At 50.0% G+C, this 24550-nt stretch overlaps 1 protein-coding gene across 3 annotated transcripts in view; it reads right to left on the reverse strand.

Moving 5' to 3' along the window:
* Positions 1–15596: 15596 nt before the first annotated feature.
* The window catches only part of ZMYM4 (zinc finger MYM-type containing 4), a 197527-nt gene continuing 188573 nt past the window's right edge, over positions 15597–24550 (reverse strand). For all 3 annotated transcript variants that reach the window (XM_075336018.1, XM_075336019.1, XM_075336017.1), the window contains 2 exons: positions 20741–20867; positions 15597–17255 (listed from right to left, as the gene is read on the reverse strand). In XM_075336018.1, the coding sequence (XP_075192133.1) occupies positions 17051–17255; positions 20741–20867 (332 nt within the window). In that variant the 3' untranslated portion in view covers positions 15597–17050. The remainder of the gene's footprint in view (positions 17256–20740; positions 20868–24550) is intronic.

Raw genomic sequence — 24550 nt, forward strand, 5'->3', positions numbered from 1 at the left:
CTGATAGCAATGGCTGCCGGCGTCCTGAGAGGAGGAGGGAGCCGTGGGCGTGCCTCAGAAAGTGCGGGAATCTGGTGCCCCGCAGTGCTCAGTGAGGGGGGAGGAGGATACCTTAGTATGCTCCAGCCCTCACCGCTGACGTCCAGTCAAGCGTCCCGCCCTTATCCCTGACTGGCAGGGCCGGGGGCGGGATTATGCGGTACTAGGCCGCAAAAGCCGGGGACTAAATTTATTAACCCAGCCGGCAAACAAGCGCGGTCGGCGCGGTAGTCCCGGCGACACAAAACACCCAGCGTGTGCTGCAGCGTCCGTTACCCAGGCGCTCTATGCGCCGTCCCCAAGGGGACACAGAGTACCTCAGAGTAGCAGGGCCTGTCCCTGACGATACCCGGTCTCCTGTCCGTCAGATTCCCCCAGGGGCTGCGGATGGAGCCCCGGTCCCAGTGCATGGTGACCGGTTAGGATCCCACTTCACCCAGAGCCCCTAAGGGATGGGGAAGGATAACAGCATGTGGCTCCAGCCCTTGTACCCGCAATGGGTACCTCAACCTTAACAGCACCGCCGACCAGAGTGGGGTGAGAAGGGAGCATGCCGGGGGCCCTGTTAGGGGCCCTCTTTTCTTCCATCCGATAAAGTCAGCAGCTACTGCTGACTAAAATGTGGAGCATTGTGTGAATGTCAGCCTCCTTCAACACAAAGCATAAAACTGATGGGCCCGTGATGCACGGGAGGGTGTATAGCAGAGGGGAGGGGTTACACTTTTTAAAGTGTAATACTTTGTGTGGCCTCCGGAGGCAGAAGCTATACACCCAATTGTCTGGGTCTCCCAATGGAGCGACAAAGAAAAACGGATTGCTCACGGACAGCACACGGATGACAAGCGAGAAAAAAAAAAAATCACCCACTCGCAGTACATGTGGACTACTACACGGATACCACTTGTACTACTGTTCTGGAAGATAATGGGACCAATTTTTCATACGATCGTGTTACTCCAGCCTTAAGGCCGCTTTACACGCTACGATTTATCGTGCGTTTGCATGTGCAATCACACCCGCCCCATCGTTTGTGCGTTACGGGCAATTTGTTGCCCGTGACGCACAAAGTCGGTAACCCCCATCACCCGTACTTACCTACAGAACGACCTCGCTGTGGGCAGCGAACATCCTCTTCCTGAAGGTGGCGGGACGTTCAGCGTCACAGCGACGTTACACAGTGGCCGCCCAATAGAAGCGTAGGGGTGGAGATGAGTGGGACGTAACATCCCGCCCACCTTCTTCCTTCCGCATTGCCGGCGGCCGCAGGTAAGCTGCAGTTCATCGTTCCCGGGGTGTCACACAGAGCGATGTGGGCTGCCTCGGGAACAATGAACAACCGGAGCACAGAAGGACAATCGATTTTTTGAAAATGAGCGACGTGTCAACGAGCAACGATAAGGTGAGTATTTTTGCTCATTCACAGTCGCTCGTAGCTGTCACACGCTACGATATGTCAAACGATGCCGGATGTGCGTCACTAACGACGTGACCCCGACGACATATCGTTAGATATATCGTAGCGTGTAACGGGCCCTTTAGGCTGGACTCACACAATGATATGGCATCAGATATGAGTGCTTCAGATGTGATATGCTAATCACCCTCGGATCCCGCTGTGCTGTCATGCCACTGTGATCAGATCACAGCTGCGGAGGAGTTAATCCTCCCCATCGCCTCCATTTTCAGCTGATGCGATTATCGCACTGCACTCGGGTGTCATCCGAGTGCAGTCTGATGTTTCACTCGCACCCGTAGACTTGTATGGGTGTGAGTAACACGGCTCTCGCTGGCAATAGCAGCATGCAGCGACTTTTCGCTCATCCAAAATCTGGACGAGAAAAAAGAAGGGAATTTTGTTTACTTACCGTAAATTCCTTTTCTTCTAGCTCCAATTGGGAGACCCAGACAATTGGGTGTATAGCTACTGCCTCCGGAGGCCACACAAAGTACTACACTTAAAAGTGTAAGGCCCCTCCCCTTCTGGCTATACACCCCCCCGTGGGATCACGGGCTCCTCAGTTTTAGTGCAAAAGCAAGAAGGAGGAAAGCCAATAACTGTTTTAAATACAAATTCAACCCGAGAAACAACCTCGGAGAACTGAACTGTTCAACATGAACAACATGTGCACCCGAAAAAAACAAACTTCCTGAGAAAACAGGGCGGGTGCTGGGTCTCCCAATTGGAGCTAGAAGAAAAGGAATTTACGGTAAGTAAACAAAATTCCCTTCTTCTTTGTCGCTCCTAATTGGGAGACCCAGACAATTGGGACGTCCAAAAGCAGTCCCTGGGTGGGTAAAAGAATACCTCGTGATAGGGCCGTCAAACAGCCCTTTCCTACAGGTGAGCCACCGCCGCCTGAAGGACTTGTCTACCTAGGCCGGCATCCGCCGAAGCGTAGGTATGCACCTGATAATGCTTGGTAAAAGTGTGCAGACTCGACCAGGTAGCCGCCTGGCACACCTGCTGAGCCGTAGCCTGGTGCCGTAATGCCCAGGACGCACCCACGGCTCTGGTAGAATGGGCTTTCAGTCCTGATGGAATCGGAAGCCCAGCAGAACGGTAGGTGTGAAGAATTGGTTCCTTGATCCAACGCGCAAGGGTGGATTTGGAAGCTTGCGACCCTTTACGCTGACCAGTGACAAGGACAAAGAGTGCATCCGAGCGGCGCAGAGGCGCCGTGCGGGAAATGTAGATCCTGAGTGCTCTCACCAGATCCAATAAATGCAAACCTTTTTCAAATTGGTGAACTGGATGCGGACACAAAGACGGTAAAGTGATATCTTGATTGAGATGAAAGGAAGATACCACCTTGGGAAGAAATTCTGGAATTGGACGCAGAACTACCTTGTCCTGGTGAAACACCAGGAATGGAGATCTGCATGATAACGCCGCCAGCTCGGACACTCTCCGAAGAGACGTGACCGCCACTAGAAAGGCCACTTTCTGTGAAAGACGAGAAAGGGAAACCTCCTTCATAGGCTCGAAAGGCGGCTTTTGGAGAGCAATTAGAACCTTGTTCAGGTCCCAGGGCTCCAATGGCCGCTTGTAAGGGGGGACGATATGACAAACCCCTTGCAGGAACGTGCGTACCTGAGGAAGTCGCGCCAGGCGTTTCTGAAAAAATACGGATAGCGCGGAGACTTGACCCTTAAGGGAGCCAAGCGACAAACCTTTTTCCAACCCAGACTGCAGGAAGGAAAGAAAAGTAGGCAATGCAAAAGGCCAGGGAGAAACTCCCTGAGCAGAGCACCAAGATAAGAATATCCTCCACGTCCTGTGGTAGATCTTGGCGGAGGATGGCTTCCTAGCCTGTCTCATGGTGGCAACCACTTCATGAGATAAACCTGAGGCCGCTAGGATCCAGGACTCAATGGCCACACAGTCAGGTTCAGGGCCGCAGAATTCAGATGGAAAAACGGCCCTTGAGACAGCAAGTCTGGACGGTCTGGTAGTGCCCACGGATGGCCTACCGTGAGGTGCCACAGATCCGGGTACCACGACCTCCTTGGCCAGTCTGGAGCGACGAGAATGGCGCGGCGGCAGTCGGACCTGATTTTGCGGAGCACTCTGGGCAACAATGCCAGAGGTGGGAACACATACGGTAGCCGGAACTGCGACCAATCTTGAACTAAGGCGTCTGCCGCCAGAGCTCGGTGATCGTGAGACCGTGCCATGAAAACCGGGACCTTGTTGTTGTGCCGTGACGCCATCAGGTCGACGTCTGGCATCCCCCAGCGGCGACAGATCTCCTGAAACACGTCCGGGTGAAGAGACCATTCCCCTGCGTCCATGCCCTGGCGACTGAGAAAGTCTGCTTCCCAGTTTTCTACACCTGGGATGTGAACGGCGGATATGGTGGATGCCGTGTCTTCCACCCACGTCAGAATCCGCCGGACTTCCTGGAAGGCTTGCCGACTGCGTGTTCCCCCTTGGTGGTTGATGTATGCCACCGCTGTGGAGTTGTCCGACTGAATTCGGATCTGCTTGCCTTCCAGCCACTGTTGGAAGGCTTGTAGGGCAAGATAGACTGCTCTGATCTCCAGAACATTGATCTGAAGGGTGGACTCTTTCCGAGTCCACGTACCTTGAGCCCTGTGGTGGAGAAGAAGGGAATTTTGTTTACTTACCGTAAATTCCTTTTCTTCTAGCTCCAATTGGGAGACCCAGACAATTGGGTGTATAGCTACTGCCTCCGGAGGCCGCACAAAGTACTACACTTAAAAGTGTAAGGCCCCTCCCCTTCTGGCTATACACCCCCCCGTGGGAGCACGGGTCCTTCAGTTTTAGTGCAAAAGCAAGAAGGAGGAAAGCCAATAACGGTTTCAAAAACAAATTCAATCCGATAAACAATATCGGAGAACGTAAGTTATCAACATGAACAACATGTGCACCCGAAAAACAAATACCCTCAGAAAAAGCAGGGCGGGTGCTGGGTCTCCCAATTGGAGCTAGAAGAAAAGGAATTTACGGTAAGTAAACAAAATTCCCTTCTTCTTTTTCGCTCCTAATTGGGAGACCCAGACAATTGGGACGTCCAAAAGCAGTCCCTGGGTGGGTAAAATAATACCTCGCGATCGGGCTATCAGGCAGCCCTTTCTTACAGGTGGGCCACCGCCGCCTGCAGGACTTGTCTACCTAGGCTGGCATCCGCCGAAGCGTAGGTATGCACCTGATAATGCTTGGTGAAAGTGTGCAGACTCGACCAGGTAGCCGCCTGGCACACCTGCTGAGCCGTAGCCTGATGCCGTAATGCCCAGGACGCACCCACGGCTCTGGTAGAATGGGCCTTCAGTCCAGAAGGAGTCGGAAGCCCAGCAGAACGGTAGGCGTGAAGAATTGGTTCCTTGATCCACCGCGCAAGGGTGGATTTTGAAGCTTGCGACCCTTTATGCTGACCAGCGACCAGGATAAAGCGTGCATCCGAACGGCGCAGAGGCCCCGTGCGGGAAATGTAGATCCTGAGTGCTCTCACCAGGTCCAACAGATGCAAACCCTTTTCAAATTGGTGAACTGGATGCGGACACAGAGATGGTAAAGTGATATCCTGATTGAGATGAAAGGAAGATACCACCTTGGGAAGAAACTCTGGAATTGGACGCAGTACTACCTTGTCTTGGTGAAACACCAGGAAGGGAGACTTGCAAGATAACGCCGCCCGCTCTGACACTCTCCGAAGAGACGTGACCGCCACCAGAAAAGCCACTTTCTGTGAAAGCCGAGAAAAGGAAATCTCCTTCATAGGCTCGAAAGGTGGCTCCTGGAGAGCAATCAGAACCTTGTTCAGATCCCAGGGTTCCAATGGTCGCTTGTAAGGGGGAATGATATGACAAACCCCTTGCAGGAACGTGCGTACCTTAGGAAGTCGCGCCAGGCGCTTCTGAAAGAATACGGATAGCGCAGAGACTTGTCCTTTAAGGGAGCTAAGCGACAAACCTTTTTCCAACCCAGACTGCAGGAAGGAAAGAAAAATAGGCAATGCAAATGGCCAGGGAGAAACTCCCTGAGCAGAGCACCAAGATAAGAATATATTCCACGTTCTGTGGTAGATCTTGGCGGAGGATGGTTTCCTAGCCTGTCTCATGGTGGCAACAACATCATGAGATAAACCTGAGGTCCCTAGGATCCAGGACTCAATGGCCACACAGTCAGGTTCAGGGCCGCAGAATTCAGATGGAAAAACGGCCCTTGAGACAGTAAGTCTGGACGGCCTGGTAGCGCCCACGGTTGTCCTACCGTGAGATGCCACAGATCCGGGTACCACGACCTCCTTGGCCAGTCTGGAGCGACGAGAATGGCGCAACGGCAGTCGGACCTGATTTTGCGGAGCACTCTGGGCAACAATGCCAGAGGTGGGAACACATAAGGTAGTCGGAACTGCGACCAATCCTGAACTAAGGCGTCTGCCGCCAGAGCTCGGTGATCGTGAGACCGTGCCATGAAACCCGGGACCTTGTTGTTGTGCCGTGACGCCATCAGGTCGACGTCCGGCATCCCCCAGCGGCGACAGATCTCCTGAAACACGTCCGGGTGAAGGGACCATTCCCCTGCGTCCATGCCCTGGCGACTGAGAAAGTCTGCTTCCCAGTTTTCCACGCCTGGGATGTGAACTGCGGATATGGTGGATGCTGTGTTTTCCACCCACGTCAGAATCCGCCGGACTTCTTGAAAGGCTTGTCGACTGCGTGTTCCACCTTGGTGGTTGATGTACGCCACCGCCGTGGAATTGTCCGACTGAATCCGGATCTGCTTGCCCTCCAGCCACTGTTGGAAGGCTCGCAGAGCAAGATAGACTGCTCTGATTTCCAGAATATTGATCTGAAGGGTGGACTCTCTCTGAGTCCACGTACCCTGAGCCCTGTGGTGAAGAAACACTGCTCCCCACCCTGATAGGCTCGCATCTGTCGTGACCACCGCCCAGGATGGGGGTAGGAACGACTTTCCTTTTGACAATGAGGTGGGAAGAAGCCACCATCGGAGAGAGTCCTTGGTTGCCTGAGAGAGGGAGACATCCCTGTCGAGGGACGTCGACTTCCCGTCCCATTGGCGGAGAATGTCCCATTGTAGAGGGCACAGATGAAACTGCGCGAAAGGGACTGCTTCCATTGCTGCCACCATCTTCCCTAGGAAATGCATGAGGCGCCTCAAGGAGTGGGACTGGTTCTGCAGGAGAGATTGCACCCCTGTCTGCAGAGAGCACTGCTTGTCCAGTGGAAGCTTCACTATCGCTGAGAGAGTATGAAACTCCATGCCAAGATATGTTAGTGATTGGGTCGGGGTTAGATTTGACTTTGAAAAGTTGATAATCCACCCGAAACTCTGGAGAGTCTTCAGTGCCACGTTCAGACTGTGTTGGCATGCCTCTTGAGAGGGTGCCTTTATAAGTAGATCGTCCAAATACGGGATCACGGAGTGACCCTGCGAGTGCAGGACAGCTACTACTGCTGCCATGACCTTGGTGAAGACCCGAGGGGCTGTTGCCAGCCCGAAAGGTAACGCTACGAACTGCAGGTGTTCGCTTTCTATAACGAAGCGTAGAAAACGCTGATGCTCTGGCGCAATCGGCACGTGAAGATAAGCATCTTTGATGTCTATTGATGCCAAGAAATCTCCTTGAGACATTGAGGCTATGACGGAGCGGAGAGATTCCATCCGGAACCTCCTGGTTTTTACGTGTTTGTTGAGCAACTTTAGATCCAGGACGGGCCGAAAGGACCCGTCCTTCTTTGGCACCACAAACAGATTGGAGTAAAAACCGTGACCTCGTTCCTGAAGAGGAACGGAAGTCACCACTCCTTCCGCCTTTAGAGCGGCCACCGCCTGCAGCAGAGCATCTGCTCGGTCGGGCGGTGGGGAAGTTCTGAAGAAACGAGTTGGAGGACGAGAGCTGAACTCTATCCTGTACCCGTGAGACAGAATGTCCCTCACCCAACGGTCTTTGACCTGTGACAGCCAAATGCCGCCAAAGCGGGAGAGCCTGCCACCGACCGAGGATGCGGAGAGAGGAGGCTGAAAGTCATGAGGAAGCCGTCTTGGTAACGGTTCTTCCTGCTGTCTTTTTTGGGCGTGACTGAGTCCGCCAAGAATCTGAGCCTCTCTGATCCTTTTGAGTCCTTTTGGACGAGGAGAATTGGGACCTGCCTGAGCCTCGAAAGGACCGAAAACCAGACTGACCCCTCCTTTGTTGGGGCTTGTTTTGTCTGTGTTGAGGTAAGGATGAGTCCTTACCCTTGGAGTGTTTAATGATTTCATCCAAACGCTCCCCAAACAATCGGTCACGAGAAAAGGGCAAACTGGTTAAGCACTTCTTGGAAGCAGAATCTGCTTTCCATTCTCTCAACCACAGGGCTCTGCGCAAAACCACGGAGTTGGCTGACGCCACCGCCGTACGGCTCGTAGAGTCCAGGACAGCATTAATCGCGTAAGACGCGAATGCAGACATTTGAGAGGTCAATGGTGCCACCTGCGGGGTAGATGTACGTGTGACCGAGTCGACTTGTATAAGCCCAGCTGAAATAGCTTGGAGTGCCCATACGGCTGCGAAAGCTGGCGCCAACGACGCTCCAATAGCTTCATAGATGGATTTCAGCCAGAGCTCCATCTGCCTGTCAGTGGCATCTTTAAGTGCCGCTCCATCTTCTACTGCAACTAAGGATCTAGCTGCAAGCCTGGAGATTGGAGGGTCCACCTTGGGACACTGGGTCCAACCCTTGACCACGTCAGGGGGAAAAGGATAGCGTGTATCTTTAAGCCATTTAGAAAATCGCTTCTCAGGACAAGCGTGGTGTTTCTGGATTGCATCTCTCTTAATTTACGCTTGGGATATCTGAAATGGAATTTCTCCTGCTGTGACGCTGCCTCCTCCTCAGTAGGAGCTGGCGGAGAAATATCTAGCATCCTATTGATGGACGCTATAAGATCATTCACTATGGCGTCACCATCCGGTGTATCCAGATTGAGAGCGGACCCAGGATCAGAATCTTGATCAGTTACATCCGCCTCATCACCCATAGGTTCGTCCCGCTGGGATCCTGACCAGTGAGACGAAGTTGAGGGCCCCTCATAACGAGCCCGCTTAGGTCGCCTGGGACTGTCGTCCGAGTCAGAATCGTCACCCTGGGGTGCATGTGACACCCCCGGAGCTTGGAAGTGTTCCAGCTGAGGGGGACCAGGGAGCAATGATGCCACAGTGTCCATGGTCTGAGTTACTGGTCTAGACTGCAATGTTTCAAGAATCTTTGACATGGTCATAGACAACCTGTCAGCAAAAGCTGCAAACTCCGTTCCTGTCACCTGGACAGCATTCACAGGTGGTACACCCTGGGTCACGTCCAGCAGAGGCCCCGGCTGTGTAAGTTGCACAGGGGCCGAGCACTGCTACAATGGGGGTCAGTGGAACCTGCCGGTAGAGCAGCCCCACATGCGGTACAGGCAGCATATAATGTCTGTGCCTTGGCACCCTTGCGTTTTGCGGACGACATGCTGTTGCCTCCTTGTAATCTAGGAGGGTATATAGCCGAGAATCACCAGCGACCGTACAGTACAAAGTATTTGCAAACACAAAATACTCAGTATACAAACGGCACAAGTGGGGGTGAGCCCTTGAGGCTGCTTACCGCCCGCTGAACAGCGGGTATGAGGCCGTAGAATCCCGTGTCTGGGTCTCCCCGTCACCCCTCTGCAGCTCAGCGTGCAGGCAGGAATGGCTGCCGGCGTTCTGTGAAGAGGGGCGGACCGTGGGCGTGCCACAAACAAAGAGCGGGAAACTGCGTCCTACTGTGCCTGGTGTGAGGGCTGGAGTATGTAAAAACGACTCCAGCCCTCAGCGCTGATGCTCCGTACAGCGTCCCGCCCTCCTCCTGACTGGCAGGTGCGGAGGCGGGAACGAACGAACTAGGCCGCAAAAGCCGGGGACTGTAGTAATAAGCGCGGCCGTGATATATGCACGGCCAGAGCGGAAGTCCCCGGCGCACCACAAGTCCCAGCCGTGTCGCAGTCCCAGCGGCCGGCGCGACCGTTCTCCCTGAGTCTACCCACTCAGCTAAGCTGAAGTGAGGAAATGGCACAAGCGCAGCAGCGCTGTTGTCCCCGGCGCACTAACACACCCAGCAATGCTGCGGTGTGCGCGCATATGCACGGGGACACAGAGTACCTTGACGGAGCAGGGCCATGTCCCTGTGATACTCAGCTCCATATCCAGCGGCTTCTCCAGGGGCTGCGGATGGAGCACGGTCTCAGTGCCTGGAGACCGGTAAAATCCCACTTCGCCCAGAGCCCCAGTGGGGATGGGGAAGGAATCAGCATGTGGGCTCCAGCCTCCGTACCCGCAATGGGTACCTCAACCTTAACAAGCACCACCGACAGAAAGTGGGGTGAGAAGGGAGCATGCTGGGGACCCTTGTATGGGTCCTCTTTTCTTCCATCCGACATAGTCAGCAGCTGCTGCTGACTAAACAGTGGAGCTATGTGTGCGTGTCTGACCTCCTTCGCACAAAGCAAAAAACTGAAGGACCCGTGCTCCCACGGGGGGGTGTATAGCCAGAAGGGGAGGGGCCTTACACTTTTAAGTGTAGTACTTTGTGCGGCCTCCGGAGGCAGTAGCTATACACCCAATTGTCTGGGTCTCCCAATTAGGAGCGAAAAAGAAACACTGCTCCCCACCCTGATAGGCTCGCATCTGTCGTGACCACCGCCCAGGATGGGGGTAGGAACGACTTTCCTTTTGACAATGAGGTGGGAAGAAGCCACCACCGGAGAGATTCCTTGGCTGCCTGAGAGAGGGAGACCTCCCTGTCGAGGGACGTCGACTTCCCGTCCCATTGGCGGAGAATGTCCCATTGTAGTGGACGCAGATGAAACTGCGCAAAAGGAACTGCTTCCATTGCTGCTACCATCTTCCCTAGGAAGTGCATGAGGCGCCTCAAGGGGTGCGACTGGCCCTGAAGGAGAGATTGCACCCCTATCTGTAGCGAGCACTGTTTGTCCAGTGGAAGTTTCACTATCGCTGAGAGAGTATGAAACTCCATGCCAAGATATGTTAGTGATTGGGTCGGGGTTAGATTTGACTTTGAAAAGTTGATAATCCACCCGAAACTCTGGAGAGTCTTCAGTGCCACGTTCAGGCTGTGTTGGCATGCCTCTTGAGAGGGTGCCTTGATAAGTAGATCGTCCAAATACGGGATCACGGAGTGACCTTGCGAGTGCAGGACTGCTACTACTGCTGCCATGACCTTGGTGAAGACCCGAGGGGCTGTCGCCAGCCCGAAAGGTAGCGCTACGAACTGCAGGTGTTCGCTTCCTATAACGAAGCGTAGAAAACGCTGATGCTCTGGCGCAATTGGCACGTGGAGATAAGCATCCTTGATGTCTATTGATGCTAGGAAATCTCCTTGAGACATTGAGGCGATAACGGAGCGGAGAGATTCCATCCGGAACCTCCTGGTTTTTACGTGTTTGTTGAGCAGCTTTAGATCCAGGACGGGACGGAACGACCCGTCTTTCTTTGGCACCACAAACAAATTGGAGTAAAAACCGTGACCTTGTTCCTGAAGAGGAACAGAAGTCACCACTCCTTCCGCCTTTAGAGCGGACACCGCTTGTAGCAGAGCATCGGCTCGGTCGGGCGGTGGGGAAGTTCTGAAGAAGCGAGTTGGAGGACGAGAGCTGAACTCTATCCTGTACCCGTGAGACAGAATGTCTCTCACCCAACGGTCTTTGACCTGTGACAGCCAAATGTCGCCAAAGCGGGAGAGCCTGCCACCGACCGAGGATGCGGAGAGAGGAGGCTGAGAGTCATGAGGAAGCCGTCTTGGTAACGGTTCTTCCGGCTGGCTTTTTTGGGCGAGATTGAGTCCGCCAGGAATCTGAGCCCCTCTGATCCTTTTGAGTCCTTTTGGACGAGTAGAATTGGGACCTGCCTGAGCCTCGAAAGGACCGAAAACCAGACTGTCCCCTCCTCTGTTGGGGTTTGTTTTGTCTGGGCTGAGGTAAGGATGAATCCTTACCCTTGGAGTGTTTAATGATTTCATCCAAACGCTCACCAAACAATCGGTCACGAGAAAAAGGCAAACTGGTTAAGCACTTCTTGGAAGAAGAATCTGCCTTCCATTCTCTCAACCACAGGGCTCTGCGTAAAACCACAGAGTTGGCTGACGCCACCGCCGTACGGCTCGTAGAGTCTAGGACAGCATTAATCGCGTAAGACGCGAATGCAGACATTTGAGAGGTCAAGGGTGCCACCTGCGGAGCAGATGTACGTGTGACCGTGTCGACCTGTGTAAGCCCAGCTGAAATAGCTTGGAGTGCCCATACGGCTGCGAATGCTGGCGCCAACGACGCCCCAATCGCTTCATAGATGGATTTTAACCAGAGCTCCATCTGTCTGTCAGTGGCATCTTTAAGTGCCGCCCCATCTTCCACTGCAACTAGAGATCTGGCTGCAAGCCTGGAGATTGGAGGGTCCACCTTGGGACACTGTGTCCAGCCCTTGACCACGTCAGGGGGAAAAGGATAGCGTGTATCTTTAAGCCGTTTGGAAAAACGCTTATCTGGATAAGCGTGGTGTTTCTGGATTGCGTCTCTAAAGTCAGAGTGGTCCAGAAAAGTGCTTAATTTACGCTTGGGATACCTGAAATGGAATTTCTCCTGCTGTGAAGCTGCCTCCTCTGCAAGAGGAGCTGGTGGAGAAATATCTAACATCTTATTGATGGACGCTATAAGATCATTCACTATGGCGTCACCATCCGGGGTATCTAGATTGAGAGCGGCCCCAGCCTCAGACTCCTGATCAGTTACATCCACCTCATCACACAGAGAGTCGTCCCGCTGGGACCCTGACCAGTGTGATGAAGTTGAGGGTCGCTCATAGCGAGCCCGCTTAGGTTGTCTGGGACTGTCGTCCGAGTCAGAGCCGTCACCCTGGGGTGCCTGTGACACCCCCGGAGCTAGGAAGTGGTCCAGCTGAGGGGGACAAGGTGGCAATGAATCAACAGTGCCCATGGTCTGAGTTACTGGTCTAGACTGCAATGTTTCAAGAATTTTAGACATAGTCATAGACAATCTGTCAGCAAAAGCTGCAAACTCCGTCCCTGTCACCTGGACAGCATTCACAGGTGGTTCTCCCTGGGTCACCTCTAGCAGCGGCCCCGGCTGAGCAATTGCCACAGGGGCCGAGCACTGCACACAATGGGGGTCAGTGGAACCTGCCGGTAGAGCAGCCCCACATGCGGTACAAGCAGCATATAAAGTCCGTGCCTTGGCACTTTTGCTTTTAGCGGACGACATGCTGTTATCTCCTTGAGAAATCTAAGGAGGGTATATAGCAGAAAATCACCAGCGACTGTACAGTGCAAAGTATTGCCAGCACAAAATACAAAGTACACTATGGCACAAGTGTGGGAGAGCCCTTGAGGGCTGCTTACCGCCCGCTGAAAAGCGGGTGTGAGGTCGTAGAATCCCTTGTCTGAGTCTCCCCGTCTCCCCTCTGCAGCTCAGCGTGCAGGCAGGAATGGCTGCCGGCGTCCTGTGAAGAGGGGCGGACCGTGGGCGTCACAAACCAAAGTGCGGGAAACTGCGTCCCACTGTGCCTAGTGTGAGGGCTGGAGTATGTAAAACAGACTCCAGCTCTTAACGCTGCTGGTCTGTACAGCGTCCCGCCCTCCTCCTGACTGGCAGGTCTGGGGGCGGGAACGATACGAACTAGGCCGCAAAAGCCGGGGACTGTAGTAATCTAGCGCGGCCGTCATATATGCACGGCCAGCGCGGAAGTCCCCGGCGCACCACAAATCCCAGCCGCGACGCAGTAAAAACTGACCCCCGCGGCCGGATCGGCCGATCGTACTAAGTCACCTCACTCAGCAGAGCTGTAGTGAGTAACGGCACCAGCGCAGCCGCGCTGTTTACCCCGGCGCACTAACACACCCAGCAATGCTGCAGTGTGCGTGCGATAAGCACGGGGACACGGAGTACCTTGATGGAGCAGGGTCCTGTCCCTGAGGAAACTCCGCTCCGTATCCAGCAGATCCTCCAGGGGCTGTGGATGGAGCACGGCCTCAGTGCCCGGAGACCGGTAAAGTCCCACTTCACCCAGAGCCCTAATGGGGATGGGGAAGGAATCAGCATGTGGGCTCCAGCCTCCGTACCCGCAATGGGTACCTCAACCTTAACAAACACCGCCGACAGAAAGTGGGGTGAGAAGGGAGCATGCTGGGGGCCCTCGTATGGGCCCTCTTTTCTTCCATCCGACATAGTCAGCAGCTGTTGCTGACTAAACAGTGGAGCTATGCGTGGATGTCTGGCCTCCTTCGCACAAAGCATAAAACTGAGGAGCCCGTGATCCCACGGGGGGGTGTATAGCCAGAAGGGGAGGGGCCTTACACTTTTAAGTGTAGTACTTTGTGTGGCCTCCGGAGGCAGTAGCTATACACCCAATTGTCTGGGTCTCCCAATTAGGAGCGACAAAGAAAACTGACTATTTGCTCTCCCTCATTGAATAACATTGGTCCGAGTATAATAGGAGATTTTCTTGCATTGCACTCGTCCGAATCGTACGCTTGTGTGAGCATACCCTAATGTTGTGTTTCCTAGATTTTTATTTATTTAATTTTTTTTTTGAGTAGCAGCTGACAGCGGAAGTTCCTCCCTTGTCACGATGGTTACCGATACACATCCTGTAGCGGCGAACTACAAGAACCGGGAGGCTGGCGATGGAACAGAAGGTAAGGTGAGCATAATATGTGTGTGTGTGTGTTTGTGCCTGTTTGTGTATGTTTGTGCGGACTGCAAGAGCGGGTTAGAGCGCGGTGGATGTACGGAACCGGAGGTATGTGCAGTGGAGTATTTTGCTCGTACGGCAAAGCTTGCTTGTACACTGAGTTACAAATTTACAGAAAGCTTTGCTTGTTAAGCGAAATACACGCTAACTGGGTTACTCGTTAAGCGAGGTCCCACTGTATATATATATATAGCGCTAACATATTCCGCAGCGCTTTACATACATCAGGAACATTGTCCCCATCGAGGCTCACAATCCAAATTCCCTATCAGTATGTCTTTGGAGTGTGGGAGGAAACCGGAGTATCTAGAGGAAACCCACGCAAGCACGGGAGAACATACAAACTCCTTGCAGATGTTGTCCTTGGTGGGATTCAAACCCAGGACCCCAGCGCTGCAAGACTGCAGTGCTAACCACTAATTAATACATAGCCATTGTGTGGACTTAATCTTTTAGCTGATCAAACAGGGCTCAGGCGAACGTTGTCCAGCAATTGCGGAGATCCTTAACGTGAAAAAGAGATTAAAAAAAAACCCTCAGAAATTTGACCCCATTTTGGAAACCACAGCCCTCTAGGCATTAATAATGGATATTAATTAACATTGACTCCCAAAATGTTCCAGAAACTAATGAGTGACCGCTTAAAACACATGTGAGCACACAGCCTAAGGCTATGTGCGCACGTGTGCGTATTACATGCAGTTACGCTGCGCTTTGTAGCGCAGCATAACTGCATGCGTCCTGCGTCCCCTGAATAATCTATGGAGATTGTGCAGGGGCCGTGCGCACGTGGCGTCTTAGAGCGCAGCGCTTCGGCTGCTGCCCGAAGCACGTGTTCTAAGAAGTGACATGTCACTTCTTCCGTGCGCTTTGCCGGCAGCCCCTGCTCTGTCTATGGCAGGAGCTGCATGCAGAGCACACGTTCTCTGCCGGCACCATGCGCTTCAGAACGGAGCTTTTCAGCTGTGCTCTGAAGCGCACCTTTTGTGCGGTGCAGAGCGCACACGTGCGCACATAGCCTAAAAGTTTGGGTTAGTTTTTCATTTTTGTTTTATTTCTCCTATAATATGGGAGATGGGGCGATTACCATTTTTTCCTTTACATTTAGTACCACTTTAGGACCAATAGTAGTTAGTATTTGATCGCTGGTATAATGGGTACGTCAGTTTTACAATAACACACAGCCTATTCGGCCCCGCCGCTCATGTTTTCTCATTTCCTATACAGGAGCTTATAAAACAGTAGGGAGGATGTCCTGTGCATGGCAGCCACACAAATCACCATACATTAAAAACACAAATCAGTGATTTATTGTACAAGCAGGAGAAGAACAAATACACAAAATGGGACTACTTTGTCTTTAATATTAAACTGTAACCGCTAAAACAAGGAGAAAAAAAAACAAAAAAAAAGGGAACAAATAAAAAGAGAAAATCATTACTACCCTTTAAAATACAAGGGAATAGGAACATAATACACTACAAACATGTCTGGGTCCCCTCTGATAGAAAAAGAGTGTAATGCATTAACAGTAACATCCAGAGCTCTTGCTGCACCCCGCCACAAATCCGTCTCGTGTTTCCTGTGCTTGGGTGACCAAGGTTTCTGAGATTTATAAACACTATAAATTCTTTGTTTTTTCCTTCAGTTCTACACAACAGATCCAAGTCAAGGTTGCTTATTCTTCGGTGGTTGGTAGGACAAGATGTGTTACCGTAAGGTTTTGCGAACACTTTTTTAAGGTTTCTGATGGAAGATTTCACCTTTTTGTATGGAAAGCAGATCACGATGCATGAAAATAAACCGCCATGGTGGGATCGTTTCACCCTTAACAGTCACATCAACTCTAGATGATGTATGTTAACTTTGGGATTTTTTCCTTCTATTATTTCATCGCTACTCAAACTGTCATATTGGTAAAAACACAAAATGTACATAAATGGGTTTTATTCGCTCTATTTATGCAGCTGTAACTAGTGGGGCCAAACACTGCACACTATTTCATAGGGAGGATGATTAAAACAATTCTCTGCAACTGACATCTGTCTCTCTGTGCTAAGTTTCTAGCCCATAATGCTAACTACTGAAAGAGTACAGGCTTATGGGCTGAAAGACACGTCGTTGTGGTACTGTTATTGTGGCCTTAAAAGAAATGGCATCCGGGTCCTGTGAGTTTAGCTATATTCAGTCCTGTGTGGCTGGTAAATAAAAAAGGAAGGGCTGCAATGTGTGATTCACTTCAGCCGAAAATTGTCATGATCTAAATTGAAGAAGGATTTTCAACAAGGTTTATACATACTTTCCAATAATATAAAGTAGGTGACACCTCAATGCAACTACTCCATTGTAACCCATTTCTGCCGTTTCCTACATAGAATGATCAGACATTTACACAGTAGAAAGAGCTAAAAGTGATCCCCTCTTTGCTCCAGTTAAAAAGAAAATACAGTTTCGAAATGTGAGTCTATCACCTAATTTTAGGTGTATCATCGTAAGAGTCACTTGCTCATCTGTGGACGCATTCTTCTGCCATAGAAATCCTGGACTGTGTATTATATGTTCCCATCAGTCCCTGCAGTTCAAGACTTTTTGTCCAATTATACACGAGGATGGGCTCTAAGGGCAGAGGAGGGTAGTGCACCCGTTCAAAGTGAAAAAAATGTTACACTCACAATTTTGCGCTTGCCCCCATTTTAATTAGAAGTTGTTTGTGGTTTCTGAGTGGGGCATCTAGTGCCACTTTAATCAGACAACTCTCCCTCAGAGTCCTCTTTTGCTTTGGTCAGCTCTTCGTGAACTTCTCGAACCATGAGAATACGAGTCAGCATGCTGTCCAATGTGCCTGGGTCAATGGGTAGTGTAGAGAACCACATTGGGCTGTTAGGTACACAAGACCGTTCTGGCTGAAGATAGAAGACGTCACTTCTCTGCTTTACACTTTCAGAACTGTATGGGGAACAGAAAAAAAAGATGATCAGAAAAGGCTGTAACAAACAAATGGAAAACTTTTGCCAGGCTTATAAGGCAACGTGCCGCGTGACAACAAATCTCAGACAAGCAGCGTGACAAAAACATGTGCAGCATGTAATACCTCCTGACAAAGCTGAGTACTGGTGAAACACGTATCGAGGCGTTTGCACACCCATTACCTTTATTCATTATTTCCTTTCCTGGCACTCAAGGTACATACACTACATATGTACATCATAGCTTGTTTCTAGACACAAATGGGATCCCTATTTTTTGGGGCTCCCCTTAGGTCTATATAACTATGGTATGTGACCTCATTATATTTATCACTATATTTTTTTTTTAGGTACCCATCTGTATTTTAGCATACCAACGTTTACTTAGTTATTTGGATAACTAATTGCCAGTGTTATTTATACTTGTTTATAATATACAATATGTTTCTTAGTGGATTCATATTTCCTTCATTATAATACAGAAGGGAGGGGGGCTTCTTGCCTCTTACACTGGGGTTATTTCTGGTCCTTTATTGAAATACTAAACTATCTAGATCAGGGGTGGGCAATTACTTTTCCCTAAGGGCCACATGAGAGACCATGAGCATTGTGGAGAACTTAACCAATAGGCTGAAATTAATTCTCCTCAATATTATTAACCCCTTTGCGACATAAGATGTATATTTACATCATATGTTGTGTCCCTACCTTTGATGTGGTCTCACACGCTGAGCCCGCATCTTCACCTGCACATGATTGCTGATCTGATTAGCCAATGTGCCTCTAACAGCCACAAGTGGATAGGAGATCCACCGGCGGTTAACCAGTTAAATCTCGCTGACAATCTCTGGCAAAGATTTAACATATGATGTTGAAAGACATGTGGTGTAATTCATTACAATACTGGAGGCGTCACTAAGTAAAAAAAAAAAAAAAAAAAAAAAAAAGAATCATGCCTGAAATTGAGTGACTGTGACTGATCCCATCAAAAGCTCTGCCCTCATGATGGAACCTTAAGGTATGGACTACATTCACCAAAGCATATCAAAGTAGTTTTTTTTTTATTTTTTCTTTTAAAGATAAAAAAAAAATTAAAAATCCATGTATTTAACTGTGTTGGTGATGCACATTGCATCTTTTAAAACCCATTGAGGGCCATTTAACCCATTCATTACTTTGGATGTATATATACGTCCTAGGTTGTGTCCCTTTGGTAATCGCGGGCTACGACGGCAAGCCCGCGGTAAGCCACGCACATGTCTGCTGATCCGATCAGCAGACATGTGGGGCTAACAGGCGCGAGTGGATCAGAGATCTGATCTGATCAGCAGACATGTGGGGCTAACAGGCGCGAGTAGATCAGAGATCTGATCTGATCAGCAGACATGTGGGGCTAACAGGCGTGAGTGGATCAGAGATCTGATCTGATCAGCAGTCATGTGGGGCTAACAGAGTCGTGAGTGGATCAGAGATCTGATCTGATTAGCAGACATGTGGGGCTAACAGGCGTGAGTGGATCAGAGATCTGATCTGATCAGCAGACATGTGGGGCTAATATTTAGTTAGGAACCCGATAAATAAGAGCTTACCGTGAAGTAGTTGTCAAGCAGTAATGAATTGATCAATACATTAGCAAAAGATCTCTTTTTTTCAAATAATCCTTAACAGTCATGCAATGTCGCATTTTCAATTTTTCATATGGCTAATTGTATTTTTAATTTCTTTATGCATTATAAAACAGTTATGCTTATTCATATATTTCTCTGAATTTGGTGTGCAGCTTTCACTTTATATAAATTGTGTATTTTTTAGCTAGCACCCTGTTCACATTTGCAATTGTGTTCCAGCAGTCTTTTTGATTGTTATGTGGAGCTACAGGCGCAGGTGAATTAGAGATCCACCCGTGCCTGCTTGCCACTTAGATCAGGCTGTCAAACACTGACCGCACAATTTATATAGCTGCGGCGGGAATCGCGCCGTTCCCCGCTACCATTGGCTGCCTTGTGACGTGATCAAAGAGTGCCAATGGGTTGCCACGGTAGTGCGGGTCAGCTGATGACCCCTGACGCTAGCATGACGTATGTACTGTGAGAGCCGACAAAGCGTCGGCTCTCAAAGGAACTCTCTATTTCTGGTGATCAGAGTGATTCTGTGATCGTACTGTGCAGTGGTAAAGTCCCCTAGGGGGGCTAGTAAAATAAATTAAAAAAAAAAAGTGTAAAAAAAAGTTTAAAAACAAAAACACCTTCAAGTTCAAATCACGCCCCATTGAAAATAAAACAATAAAAAAAAATTAAAAATATACACACATTTGGTATCGACGCGTTTAGAAATTAGAAATGCCCGATCTATCAAAGTATAAAATCAATTAACCTGATCAATATACGGGCATGGCGAAAAAAAAAATCCAAATGCCAAAATTACGTTTTGGTTTTTTTTGTTGCTACAAATTTTTTTAAAAATGTAATAACAGGAGATCAAAAAGTAGCAGCTGCACAAAAAGGGTATAAATAAAAAAGGGGCAAAAAATCAGCCATCACTGAGCCCCAAATTCCGACAAATGAGAACGCTACGTGTCTCGGAAAATGGCGACAAGAACGCAAGTCTTTTTTTGGACAAAATTCTGTATTTTTTTTAACCTCTTAGATAATAGTAAAACTATACATATTTGGTATCTACAAACTCGTACCGACCTGAGGCATCATACTGACATCTTAGTTTTACCATATAGTGAACACGGTGAATAAAAGACCCCCAAAAAACAATCATGCAATTGCACTTTTTGTTTGCAATTTCAACGCACTTGGAATTTGTTTCCCGTTTATCGGTACACTATTTGGTAAAACTAATGGTTTTATTCAAAAGTACAACTTGTCCCGCAAAAAATCGAGTCCTCATATGGCAAGATTGACGGAAAACCAAAAAAAGTTGTAGCTCTTGGAAGAAGGGGATTAAAAAACAAAAATGAAAAAAACGGAAAAATCGCCTGGGGTGAAGGATTGTTAATATAAAAAAATAAAAGTGACATGACAGCTTCCCTTTAAAGTCCCTAGAGGGGACTATCAAATACAGTAAAATTAAAAAAAATATATCAATAAATAAAAATATAAAAAGTGCACTTTCCCACCATTAAAGGAGAGGAAAAACAAAAAAAAACCCCCTGTGAATACTGTATCCACTTGGTCAGGATCTGGTGGCAGAGCTCCTTGAAAACAAGCTGTACACTATGTAAAATAAAAGCTCTCATAGCAGTAAAATTACATAATAGAGAAAATGCAATTCAATTCTAACGTGCTCATATTCTGTCTAACGATACCATCGTCATAACATGAAAATAACTCTGTAATTCCATCCAATAAGTTTTCTGTTATTGTCATTTTGGACTAACAAGAGAACGGACCTGACACTGGATCTAAGGTGACTGGCATACAGAAATAGTTCACATATTACAGATGAGACACTTACCATTTGGACAAGTAAAATTCATACAGTCTCACTGGGCACCTGAGTGGGTTGTCTGTATTTTCAGCCATTTCCATTACAAATTGGCCATCTTCGTCCTCTGATCTCTTTCTCTTTCCTAATACTTTCTCTGTAAAACATTTTAAATATTTATTTATACCGGTTTCTGGAATAGTTTGCTTAATATGTTCATTTTGGGCATGGCTTTATTTTCCCGGACCAAGTGATAAACTAATAATAAGCAGAATGAGGGCCATATGTTGCTAAACCACAGACTTGTGTTACCATAGAAAGGCTCGTGTGCATAGAATTAGATTTAGTAACATTGTCTGTGCTACAACATACATTGGTCAAATATATAGAAAGAATACCAAATTAATTTCCAATAACATTTTAGTATTTCCAGTCTGCAGCTTTCTCTGCCATTTTCACCACTGACCTGTATGAAAAACAAGCATACAACTAGCACAAACAGCACACGCTACCATTCAGGTCTGCAATGAAGCGGTAAACGGATTAGGAGTCTTCTTTCTAGCTTGGTAACATTATTACTGTCATCGCCGGAACGGCACCGGCGGGGAGTATTGGCTGTTATTTTACACAGGGAAATATAGCAAGTGAGAAGAAATTGCCAGCGTAGTGGGAAAATCCTTTAACCCCTTCACGACCATGGACGGAAAGATCCGTCCTTGTGCCCTGGGCCTTAACGACCAAGGACGGATCTTTCCGTCATGGCGGAATCGCGGCACCGGAGCCTCCGGTGACTGCAATATGTTAACAAAAACCGCAGATTCGGGGAGGAGGGGACCTGTTCCTGACCTTAGGAGGGGTGGTGCCTCCTCCCCGGACCTACGGAGGCTGTGATTGGCTGACGAACGCCGCTCAACCAATCACAGCCACTGTAATGTTCCAGCCATTTAAAATGACTGAAACATTGAAATCCAGCCCTGGCCAGTGCAGCTGTAGCACTGGCCATTGGCTGGAGCTGGGTGACCTCACTGGATCACCCTCCCCCAGCTCCAATGCTCTGATTGGAGAGATCGGCCTTGTGACCGATTTCTCCAATCACAGTGGACCTGTTGCCGGTGACCGCCCCCGTCATCGTCCCTGCAGCACGCCAGCACAGTGAGTGTACACAGTGCAATGGCAGGGCGACAAGCTCCGGTCCCATGCTGTTATGAGACCGGAGCATGGGACCCGGAAGTTGCCGCGCTGCCATTGCACTGTGCGAAAAGCGTCCCGATCCGCCGCCGCCGCTGCCCTCCGCGATCTGCCACCTGTCTCCCCGATCTCCTGCCCGCACCCTCACCCCCACACCTCCCGATCCGCTGCCGCTGCCGCCCTCCATCTGCCACAGTGCCATCGTTCCCCCCAATCTGCTGCCCGGCCCCTCACCTCCGTGCAGCAGATCGGAGGGAGCGGTGGCACTATGACAGATGGAGGAGGACAGGGATCGTGCACCCTGTCCTCCTCCATCTGTCATAGTGCCACCGCTCCCTCCGATCTGCTGCCCGGCCCCTCCCCCTCGTGATCGGTGCTCGCCCCCTCCCCTCCGTGATGTGCTGCTCGCCCCCTCCCCTCCGTGATGTGCTGCTCGCCCCCTCCCCTCCGTGAAGTGCTGCTCGCCCCTTCCCCTCCGTGATGTGCTGCTCGCCCCCTCCCCTCCGTGATGTGCTGCTCGCCCCCTCCCCTCCGTGATGTACTGCTCGCCCCCTCCCCTCCGTGATGTGCTGCACGCTCCCCCCACCTCTCACCCCCGTGGTCAGCTACCCGCCCCCTCCCCTGTCACCGCCGTGATGTGCGCTCCCTCCCCTGTCACCGCCGTGATGTGCGCTCCCTCCCCTGTCACCGCCGTGATGTGCGCTCCCTCCCCTGTCACCGCCGTGATGTGCGCTCCCTCCCCTGTCACCGCCGTGATGTGCGCTCCCTCCCCTGTCACCGCCGTGATGTGCGCTCCCTCCCCTGTCACCGCCGTGATGTGCGCTCCCTCCCCTGTCACCGCCGTGATGTGCGCTCCCTCCCCTGTCACCGCCGTGATGTGCACTCCCTCCCCTGTCACCGCCGTGATATGCGCTCTCTCCCCTGTCACCGCCGTGATCTGTGCTCCCTCACCTGTCACCCCGTGATCGGTGCTCCCTCACCTGTCACCCCCGTGATCTGCTGTCCGCTCTCCCTCACCTCTCACCCCCGTGATCTGTGCTCTGCTCACCTGTCTCCTCCGTGATCTGTGCTCTGCTCACCTGTCTCCTCCGTGATCTGCGCTGCGCTCCCTCCCCCACCTCTCACCCTCCCCGATCTGCTGCCTCCTTCATCTCCTGTGATCCAGCTGCCTAGATCCATCCTGTAGGGTAACTATCCCCAATCTCACCTCCCACTCCCCTTCCCACCCACCCCCCCCCACCCGCCCCCTCCCCCCATCCTCTGCCGCTCCTGCATCCACTGCGCCCTCTCCCGTCCGCCCCCACCCTATCCCAGCCGCCGTCTCACAATCACAGATGCTCCCTTTATATGCCGCTGCCCCCCCCATCTGCTGCCGCCCCATCTGCCGCCCCCCCCCATCTTCCCCTGTTTTTTTTTTCTATGCCATGGGGGTCTAGTTTCCAAAATGGGGTCACATGTGGGGGAGCTCCACTGTTTCGGCACCTCAGGGGGTCTCCAAACGCAACATGGAATACGCCAATTATCCCAGACAATTTTGCGTTTGAAACGTCAAATGACGCTCCTTGCCTTCCGAGCCCTGCTGTGCGCCCAAACATTTGAGTTCCACCACATATGAGGTATCTGCGTACTCAGGAGAAATTGCACAATACATTTTATGGTGCAATTTTTCCTGATACCCTTGTGAAAAAAAAGCTACCTGGTTGAAGTAACAATTTTGTGGTAAAAAAATGTTTTTTTATTTTCACAGCTCAACTCTATTAACTTTTGTGAAGCCCCCAGAGGCTCAAAGTGCTCAATAAACATCTAGATAAATTCCATGAGGGGTCTAGTTTCCAAAATGGGGTCACATGTGGGGGAGCTCCACTGTTTCGGCACCTCAGGGGCTCTCCAAACGCAACATGGTGCGGCTAACGATTCCAGCTAATTTTCTGTTCAAAAAAGTCAAATGGCGCTCCTTCCCTTCCGAGTCCTGCCGTGCGCCCAAACAGTGGTTTTTCGCCACATATGAGGTATCTGCGTGTTCAGTAGAAATTGCCCAACAAATTTTGGGGGTTCATTTAATCCTGCTACCCTTGTGAATATGCAATATTTGAGGCTAAATTAACATTTTTGTTGCAAAAAGTAAAATGTTCATTTTTTCCTTCCACATTGCTTTAGTTACTGTGAAGCACCTGAAGGGTTAATAACCTTCTTGAATGTGGTTTTGAGTAGCCTGAGGGGTGCCGTTTTTGGAATGGTGTCACTTTTGGGTGTTTTGTGTCATGTAGACCTTTCAAAATTGCTTCAAATGTGATGTGGTCCCTAAAAAAAGTGGCTTTGTAAATTTTGTGTAAAAATGAGAAATTGCTCATAAACTTTGAACCCCTATAACTTCCTTAAATTTTTTTTTTTTTCCCAAAATTGTTCTGATGTAAAATAGACATGTGGGAAATGTTATTTATTAATTATTTTGTGTCATATGTCTCGTTGGTTTTAGAGCATAAAAATTCAAAGTTTGAAAATTACAAAATTTTCAAAATGTTCGCGAAATTTCCGTTTTTTTCACAAAGAAATGCAAAAAATATCGGCCTAAATTTACCACTAACATGAAGCCCAATATGTCACGAAAAAACAATCTCAGAATCACCGGGATCCGCTGAAGCGTTCCAGAGT

This window comes from Anomaloglossus baeobatrachus, chromosome 2, assembly GCF_048569485.1.
Source record: "Anomaloglossus baeobatrachus isolate aAnoBae1 chromosome 2, aAnoBae1.hap1, whole genome shotgun sequence".
Taxonomy (NCBI): Eukaryota; Metazoa; Chordata; class Amphibia; order Anura; family Aromobatidae; genus Anomaloglossus; species Anomaloglossus baeobatrachus.